General features: G+C 46.2%; 1 protein-coding gene across 1 annotated transcript in view; it reads right to left on the reverse strand.

Moving 5' to 3' along the window:
* Nucleotides 1–384: 384 nt before the first annotated feature.
* The window catches only part of LOC143276974 (uncharacterized), a 45,480-nt gene continuing 35,386 nt past the window's right edge, over nt 385–10,478 (reverse strand). The window contains 6 exon segments of the mRNA XM_076581669.1: nt 385–971; nt 1,678–1,775; nt 2,850–2,992; nt 5,066–5,200; nt 7,008–7,122; nt 9,349–9,477. Of these exon segments, the coding sequence (XP_076437784.1) occupies nt 785–971; nt 1,678–1,775; nt 2,850–2,992; nt 5,066–5,200; nt 7,008–7,122; nt 9,349–9,477 (807 nt within the window). The 3' untranslated portion in view covers nt 385–784.

The following is a 10,478-nucleotide window of genomic DNA, read 5'->3' on the forward strand; positions in this document are numbered from 1 at the left end:
TTTGATTGATGTGGATACTTCTATATCGCCTATCCTCGGTCAGAGACCAAGCTCTAAGCGCTTTACATACACGGGGACATTTATTTGCACCACAGGCTGCCTACCTGGGTAGAGCCGACTGACGGCTGCCACTGGGCGCTCATCATTCGTTTCCTGTACGCACACATGCACACTCAGACAGACATGTAACATTTTACGTGTATGACCGGGTTTTTTTATTATTATTATTTACCCCGCCATGTAGGCAGCCATACTCCGTTTTCGGGGCGTGTGCATGCTGGGTATATTCTTGTTTCCATAACCCACCGAACGCTGACATGGGTGACAGGATCTTTAACGTGCGTATTTGATCTTCTGCGTGCGCACACACACGACGAAGGGGGTTCAGGCACTGAGCAGGTCTGGGAGATCGGAAAAATCTCCACCCTTTACCCACCAGGCGCCGTCACCGAGATTCGAACCCAGGACCCTCAGATTGAAAGTCCAGCGCTTTAACTCAGTCAGTACGGCCAGTCCTCACTTCTCCTCTACACAGAGCCTTCAGATGTCCAGTGGGTGTCTGAATGACCCAACCTTTAGCTTCCGTCGTCAGAATTGTGGTATTCTTTGTCAACATTCACCTCTTCAGTATAAGAGTCTTTCGCTTGCAATATTTTGATGATGGTAATTGGCGTGAAACGCTGCTAACGTCGTCTCTTTCGCCGTTCGTATGGAGAGAGTTAACCACTCGGCTATTGCACCCGAGTTGTAGCCCACGAACGAAGAAGAAGACGAAGAAGATCTGTCACATCTCTGTGGCTCGGAAATTGGCCCACTCCTCAACCTTCTCTGCCGAGAAGTCTGACGGAATGATCGACGCGGGCACGGCATTGTGGGACTGCAAGGAGTGGAAGGCCGCCAGGAGGCCGGCCTTGACACAGAGGTCAAGGTCATGACCTTGCACGATGAAGTGCATCATGGCTGCGTTCAGGCTGGGGGACATTGAAAAAAAAAAACAAAAAAACAGGATGTTGAATTTTTTGTTTTCTTTTGTGTGTGTGTGTATGTGTGTGCGTGCGTGTGTGTGTGTGTTTCTGTGTGTGTGTGTGTGTGTAGTGTGTGTGCGTGTGTGAGTAAGTGTGTGTGTATGTGTGTCTGTGTGTACATCTTAAGTCTGTATATAATTATGTATGCATGTGTGTGTGTGTGTGTGTGTCTGTGTGTGTGTGTGCGTGTATGTCTGTGTGTGTATGTTTGTTTGTTTGTGTGTAGTGTGTGCGTATGTGTGTGTGTGTGTGTGTGTGTGTGTGTGTGTGTGTGTGTGTGTGTGTGTGCATCTCAAGTCCGTCCGTTTGTCTGTATGAATGTATATAATTGTATACATGAGTGTGTGTGTGTGTGTGTGTGTGTGCATCTTAAGTCTGTCTGTCTGTATGTGATTATGTATGCATGTGTACACACACACACACACACACAAACACACACACACACACTGAAAAACACACCCTCACTTAAACTCCCCCCCCCCCCCCACCCCCGCCAACTCTTGCACCCCCCTCCCCTACCCCCACCCCCGCAAACACATCCACATACCCCCAACATAAACCCCCTTTCCCCTGCCCCCAACACACAACACACACCCGCCCCCCCTTCCTCAACCCCGCCCCCCCCCTCCCCCACACCCACACACAAACTCACCAATCCCCGGCCCCGGAAACATTGACAATGGAGGGGGGCTGACGACTTGGAGGGGTGGCGGAGTAATGGCGCAGCCTCGCGGGACTGCCAACGTCCTCCTGAAATCGTCGCAGTTCAATAGATCATTCACTTCAGTTCAATTCAGCACACACACACCCCCCCCCACCGTCCCCCCGAAAACCGAGTACGGCTGCCTATATGGCTGGCTTGATTTTTTTTTTTTTTTTTTTTTAATTGTTATACACCTTAACTCTCTCCATACGAACGGCGAAAGAGACGACGTTAACAGCGTTTCATCCCAATTACCATCATCAAAAATATTGCAAGCGGAACACTCTTTTTTCTGAAGAGGTGAATGTTGACAAAGACTACCACAGTTCTGACGACGGAAGCTAAAGGTTGGGTCATTCAGACACCCACTGGACATCCGAGGGGTCTGTGTAGAGGAGAAGAGAGGACTGGCCGTACTGAGTGAGTTCAAGTCCACTCACAGATACTCAATACGGATTCTTACACAGCATCTGACTTCGTTCAGAGACCACGCTCTAAGCGCTATATAAACTACAGCTCTGGTAAATTTGCTACTTTCTTACTCCTTACGTAAGCTCTGACTGAGCGCGGCTGGCTTACGCTGCTAGCTGGTCAGGTCAGGCCATCTTGACTAGCAGATGTGGCGTAGCGGATATGGATTTGTCCGAACGCAGTGACGCCTCTTTGAGACAATGGAGTGGAGCGGAGTGATGGCCTAGAGGTAACGCGTCTGCCTAGGAAGCGAGAGAATCTGAGCGCGCTGGTTCGAATCACGGCTCAGCCACCGATATTTTCTTCCCCTCCACTGTCTAGACCTGGAGTGGTGGTCTGGACGCTAGTCATTCGGATGAGACGATAAACCGAGGTCCCGAGTGCAGCATGCACTTAGCGCACGTAAAAGAACCCACGGCAACAAAAGGGTTGTTCCTGGCAAAATTATGTAGAAAAATCCACTTCGATAGGAAAAACAAATAAAACTGCACGCATGAAAAAATACAAAAAAAAAAAAGGGTGGCGCTGTAGTGTAGCAGCCCGAATTTCACACAGAGAAATCTGTTGTGATAAAAAGAAATACAAATGCAAATACAAATGAACTCAAAGTGAAAATGGAAGATTACGCTATCACACCGAGCAAACCGCACCTTCTCCTCTCGGCACCCCAGCACAAGGCCATGGCCGCCCAGGGTTACCATGACGACGGGGACGTGACGCAACAGGTCGCGGCAGTATCCCGCGGCAACGGAGAGCACTTCCTGCAGGGGAGAGGACTCTGACACAGCAACGCCTGAAGGTAGACACTTTGTTTTGTATATTTACACGCACTCATTTATACACACACGTATATCTACAAACACACACACACACATATATATATATATACATATCAATATCAGTATCAGTAGCTCAAGGAGGCGTCACTGCGTTCGGTCAAATCCATATACGCTACACCACATCTGCCAAGCAGGCCTTGAGAAAAAAATATAATAAAATTTTTAAAATACAATAAAATAAAATAAAATAAAACAAAATAAAATGAATTTGCACAACAAACAAAACAAAAATATATAATAATAATGAATAAATAAAAAAAAGAATTACAATAATAACAGTAAATGAAAATAAAATAAAAAGACAATAATGACGATAAACATATATTATTGGCCCACAGAGTTGGCATCTGCTGTCCTGACAATCTGGGCTAGAAATCTGATTCTACCCCATAAGAGGGCACTTGTCAGAATTTCAGTTTGACTGCGCGATGAAGCGTGCTGGCAAGGCCAGTGTGATGACGTGTTTCGGACTGGCTTAGCGAGCAGGCTTCATCGTGCACTCAAACTGTAATTCTTTCCTCGCGCCCTTCATTGAGTAGAACTGCGGTCTTCTTCTTCTTCTTCTGCGTTCGTGGGCTGCAACTACCCACGTTCACTCGTATGTACTCGAGTGGGTTTTTACGTGTATGACCGTTTTTACCCCGCCATGTAGGCAGCCATACTCCGTTTTCGGGGGTGCGCATGCTGGGTATGTTCTTGTTTCCATAACCCACCGAACGCTGACATGGATTACAGGATCTGTAACGTGCGTATTTGATCTTCTGCTTGCATATACACACGAAGGGGGTTCAGGCACTAGCAGGTCTGCACATATGTTGACCTGGGAGATCGTAAAAATCTCCACCCTTTACCCATCAGGCGCCGTCACCATGATTCGAACCCGGGACCCTCAGACTGACAGTCCAACGCTTTAACCACTCGGCTATTGCGCCCGTCAAACTGCGGTCAAACCTCTACATACATGTACCTTGCCCACACTCCCTTGGCCAAGAGAGCTTTGGGGACAGTCAGCGTTGGGTTAGTTCCTAAAGACCAACTGGCCCCCAAAGTCTGCAGCAGTTAGAACCAGTGCCAGAGTCATACTCCTTGCGCACGCTCCATGTGTGTATGAGTATGTGTGTCTTGTAAGTGTGGATGCTTGTGTTTTACATGTGTGTGTTTGTGCTGAAAACGTCAGTCTGTCTGCTTAAGGTGGACCACTGCGTCATTTTTAGCTAATTTTTGTTTCTCAGGAACTACTAAAGGTATCTGCATGAAATTTGGTACACATACTCAGGATGTTAATATAGACATCTGTGCTAAGTTTGAAGATTATAAGTCAAACAGATATGAAGATATGATAATTTTATCATAAAAATACACACGGTTATTTGGCCCATTTGCAGCACTGAACACATGCATTACATAATGATTCTCATCATTTCCACAGTTTGTTTTGACATCATTTAGTGCAATGATCATGATGATGGTATTTCCTTTGGTTTTCAAATGTATTTTTTAGCGTTCCGGATTTTAAAATACATAATCGTATAAAAGGATCAAAGTACTTCAAAGGAACGATAAAAAAAATACATTTGAAAACCAAAGGAAATACCATTCCAGTATGGACAGCTAATCTCTATCACTTCCAAATGGCATCCCTGTTGTGGTCAAAATCCTCTGTCTGTCTGTCTGTCTGTCTGTCTGTCTGTCTCTCTCTCTCTCTCTCTCTATCATTCTCTCTCTCTCTTTCTCTCTCTTTCTCCAACACACACACACCCACACACCCAACCCTACCCCCCGACACACACACACACACACACACACACACACAACACACAACACACACACACACACACACACAACACACACACACACACACACACACACACACACACTCACACTCACACACACACACACACACTCACACTCACACACACACACTCACTTACTCGCTCACACACACACACACACACACACTCACTTACTCGCTCACACACACACACACACACACACACACACACAAACACGACAAAAGATCAACTCACGCTGCTGTTGGCCAGTGACTGACGCCCAGATGGAGGCAGACTCGTGGAGGTTGGGCGAAATGTAGGTCAGCTGTTTCCAGGCGTCCGTTTCCAGCGGTTTACACGCCTTGTGGATGTCCGTCGGTTCGTACCACACTGCATGACATGTATGTATGGCAGCCAGTCGTGTCAAAAGGCCAGGGAATTTAGATCAACATTTGCGTTAAGTCCAAATGTAATAATAATAATAATAGTAATGGACATTTATTGAGCGCTTTCCTCCCTTAAAGAGAGCTCAAAGCGCTTTACAATAAACATCAAACACACACACACACACGCGCGCGCGCGCGCGCAATAACTCACAAAGGAAAGAAGAAGAAAATAATGATTTAGCGCACAGTAGTATAAAACAGATTCAGAGACTACGCGTAGTACACAATTACATACACACACACACACACACTGTCGGTGTGTGTGTGTGTGTGTGTGTGTGTGTGTGTGTGTGTGTGTGTGTGTGTGTGTGTGTGCTCTGAGGTTTGATGACAAATGAAATCTCATTCTGATTCTCACTTCACACACACACACACACACACACACACACACACACACACACACACAACGAAAGAGAGAGAGTTTGCATGGCTTATAACTGAAAAGGTATGGAACGTCTATGGATAGGCGTTTTCAAAAAGATGTGTTTTCAGACCAGTTTTGAAAGATTGAAATGAAGGAGAGTGGCAAAGATCGTGAGGTCAACTGTTCCAGACACATGGAGCTGAATAAGAAAAGGAAGAATCACCGAAGGATCGGGTTTTAACACGGGGAGCAAGTAGCCGCCGTGAATCGGAAGATGATCTGGGTTGTCGACGGGGTGTGTAGGTTTGAATCAATTCTCTCAGATACTGAGGAGCAGCACCCAAAATGTGACCATCAATACCCGTTCTTTCATGATAAAATAGAATAAATCATGCTGTATCACACTGATATAAAGCTTACCACTGCAGAGGCGCGGGAAAAAAAAATAATTAGATCTTGATTTTTATTGTAAAAATTCGTGTGGCGCCCCCCATCCCACACACATACACACACACTTCCCACCCCAACCACCTACACACACGCACATCATTCACAAAACACACACACACACACACACACACCTACACATGCCAGGAACACCAGCCTGGGCTGAGAGCTGACAAACTCGCTCAATGACCACAGCAGAGAAATTCCCGTCAACACACACACACACACATACACACACACACACACACAAGCACACACACACACACACACACACACACACACACACATACCTACACATGCCAGGAACACCAGCCTGGGCTGAGAGCTGACAAACTCGCCCGATGATGGCAGCAGACAAATTCCCGTCAACACACACACACACACACACACACACAAGCACACACACACACACACACACACACACACACACCCCTACACATGCCAGGAACACCAGCCTGGGCTGAGAGCTGACAAACTCGCTCAATGACCACAGCAGAGAAATTCCCGTCAACACACACACACACACACACACACGAACACACACACAAGCACACACACACACACACACACACACACACACACACACACACAGTGATACACATACCAGGAACTCCAGCCTGGGCAGACAGCTGACAGACTCGCTCGATGACTGCAGCAGAGAAAAACCCGTCAACACACACACCACACACACACACACACACACATACACACACACGTACACACACATACACACACACACACATACACACACACACACCACACACACACACACACACACACACACACACACACACATACACACACACATATACACACACATACACACACACACACATACACACACACACACACCACACACACACACACACACACACACACAGACCACACACACACACACACACACACACACACACACACACACACACAGTGATACACATACCAGGAACACCAGCCTGGGCAGACAGCTGACAGACTCGCTCGATGACTGCAGCAGAGAAATTCCCGTCGACACACACGATGGGGGCCGCTGATATCTCCTCCTGGTACTGTGACACCTGTCACAACGCCCAGTGTTTTAGAAAAACAACAACAACAACAACAACAACAAAAAACAAAACAAGAGAGGCAAGGCCTTCAAGACTCACTTGTGATAAATTAAGTCCCCTAGCATTAATTACAGAGTAATTTCCATTTTTTTACTATCTGCACCAAAACGTTTGCAAAATAAATAAAAAATTCCATGCTTAGCAAAAGACAAATCATGATAATGACTCCTCTTGTTGTTGTGTCAGAATAAGAGGTCAGAGTGCCAAGTTTAGAGAATACAAATAATATAAATATAACAGTAAATGCAGTTTGCATATAATTAGGCTTCTTTTTTTAAATTTTTTTTGTGCCCATCCCAGAAGTGCAATATTGTTTTAAACAAGATGACTGGAAAGAACTGAATTTTTCCTATTTTTATGCCAAATTTGGTGTCATCTGACAAAGTATTTGCAGAGAAAATGTCAATGTTAAAGTTTACCACGGACACACAGACACACAGACACACGGACACACACACACACACACACACACACACACACACACACAGACAACCGAACACCGGGTTAAAACATAGGCTCACTTTGTTTACACAAGTGAGTCAAAAAACTGTCTTTAACCCTCTGAGTGCTTCAGGATGAAAATCGTTGGAATTTTTTTTATTTTTTTTCAATCACTAAACCATCATTTTCATGTGAAATTGTCATAATTGGATAACATTCATTTTTTTCTTTTAGATAAGTATAGGTTTTTGTTTGTTTGTTTTTTTGCTGCCCCATCATCTGCACCGTTTACTCCCACGCCGCTCATTTAGATTCCCCCATACACGGCCACACCTGGTTTCGTCCGTCACAGTTCCAGCGTCGGCAGTCCGCAGGGAACTATCGATGCTAGGTCGCCAGGAGGCCACACACCAGAGGAGACCCTGCACTGCTGCTGAGTCACTTCGGTGGTGTTCAGTGGTGCCTGTTCTGATTCAACGTACTTAGGACACCACCTACTAAGCCCCCCCTACTAACGACAATAATGGCTTAGTCGCGGAGCCAGACTGAGTGAGCGCGTGCCTCCCTAGAGTGGAGACCGCCACCACGTCCCTCAAACAACAGGCCCCCATGAATCTGCCGACACTGAAGACATTGACAGGACTCACCCCAAGCACGGAAGTGGAGGGGTATCGAAACTGAGGTCACCATGAGAGCAGGGCATGAAAGGCCACAGAGATAAGTACAGATTCTGCATGCTTTCTTCTAGTAGTTTGCATTATATCATTCGTTTTTTTTTTTCTTTTCTTTTCTTTTAATTATCACTCTCCATTACCTAAACATTCCTTGGCCACTAGTTGTCAATGAGCATAAAATTTGCTTGGCACTGAGAGGGTTAAAAATCCAACAGGTACTGTGGGGACATGTTATCACATGAAAAATAAAACAACAAAAATCTATCTATATATCTGTCTGTCTGTCTATCTGTCTGTCTATCTATCTATATTATGAAATATATGGACAGACAGATGAAAATATAAAGACATACATATACATACAGAGACAGGGAGACACACACACACACAATATGTGGACACACACACACACACACACACACACAACACAATATGTGGGCACACACACACACACACACACAACACACACACACACCTATATTCAAATACTGTATGCTTCATGGTACAAAAACAGACAATGAAAATGTTTCCAGACATCTACTTCAACTTCAGCTCCAACTTGAAAAAGATCTTTGAAATCAAAACAAATCAACACACACACACAAACAAACAAACACACACAACCACGCACACACGCACACCACACACACACACGACATATCATACACACACACATCCATAAACACACACAAAACACATCACACACAATATCCACACACACACAACACACACACGCACACACAACAACACAACACACACACGCGCGCGACACACACACACGCACATACACACAAACACACACACACCCATAAATACTCACACACACCACACAACACACACACACGCACACACACACATACACACACACACAAAAAAAAACCCAACAAACAAACACACACACACACACACACACACACACACACACACACACACACACAAACACACAAACAAGAAAAACAAAAACAAAAAAAAACATAACAAAACAAACACAACCCCCCCCACCCCCCCGCACACCCCCCCCACCCACCCCAACCCCCCCCCCCCCCCCCCACAGACTGACCAAATCTGGCGAGACGAATGAGTGAAGGTCCATGTCACCGACGCCGAACATGACATGACCGCTGTCCGTCAGCACGGGGCAGTAAGTCGGCGTGGTGGCGCCCTCTACCTGCTTCACTCCCCTCAAGTCCTGAAACCACCATTTTGTCATTTTTACATTGTATTGTACTGTACTGTATTGTATTCACCTTTTTTTTGTCACAACAGCCGGATTTCTCTGTGTGGAATTCGGGTGGCTCTCTCCCCCCCCCCCCCCCCCCCCCACCCCAGGGAGAGCGCGTCGCTACGCTACAGCGCCACCCCCCCCCCCAACCCCACCCCTCCCCCTACATTGTATTGCATTCATCTTTTTGTCACAACAGATTTCTCTGTGTGAAATTCGGGTGGCTCTCCCCAGGGAGAGCGCGTCGCTACACTACAGCACCACCCTTTTTTTTTTCCTGCGTGTAGTTTTCTTTGTTTTTCCTATCAAAGTGGATTTTTCTACAGAATTTGGCCAGGAACAACCCTTTTGTTGCCGTGGGTTCTTTTACGTGCGCTGGGTGCATGCTAGCACACGGGACCTCGGTTTATCGCCTCATCCGAATGACTAAGCGTCCAAACCACCACTCAAGGTCTAGTGGAGGGGGAGAAAATATCGCCGGCTGAGCCGTGATTCGAACCAGCGCGCTAAGATTCTCTCACTTCCTAGGCGGACGCGTTACCTCTTGGCCATCACTCCACACATGGGATGGAACATGGACTGGAATTGACAGGTTTTTTTTTTTTTTGTTGTTTTTTTTTACTTGTCCAAAAAAAATGTTATTCCGACAATAACTTACAGACCGCTGGAGTGTTCCGCGGCCATCTTGGATCTCTGTGTGTGTGTGTGTGTGTGTGTGTGTGTTTGTATGGGTGTATGTGTGTGTGTGTGGGTGTGTGTGTGTGTGTGTGTGGGTGGGTGGGGGGGGTGGGTGTATGTGTATTTGTGTGTGTGTGTGTGGGGGGGGGGTTGTGTGTGTGTGAGTGTGTGTGTGTGTGTCTGTGTGTGTGTGTGTGTGTGTATGTATGTGTATGTGTGTGTGTGTGAGCGTGTGTGTGTATGTGTTTGTGTGTGTGTGTGTGGCTGTGTGTATCTATGTGCGTGTGCAT

This window comes from Babylonia areolata, chromosome 33 (assembly GCF_041734735.1).
Source record: "Babylonia areolata isolate BAREFJ2019XMU chromosome 33, ASM4173473v1, whole genome shotgun sequence".
In the NCBI taxonomy this organism is placed as follows: Eukaryota; Metazoa; Mollusca; class Gastropoda; order Neogastropoda; family Buccinidae; genus Babylonia; species Babylonia areolata.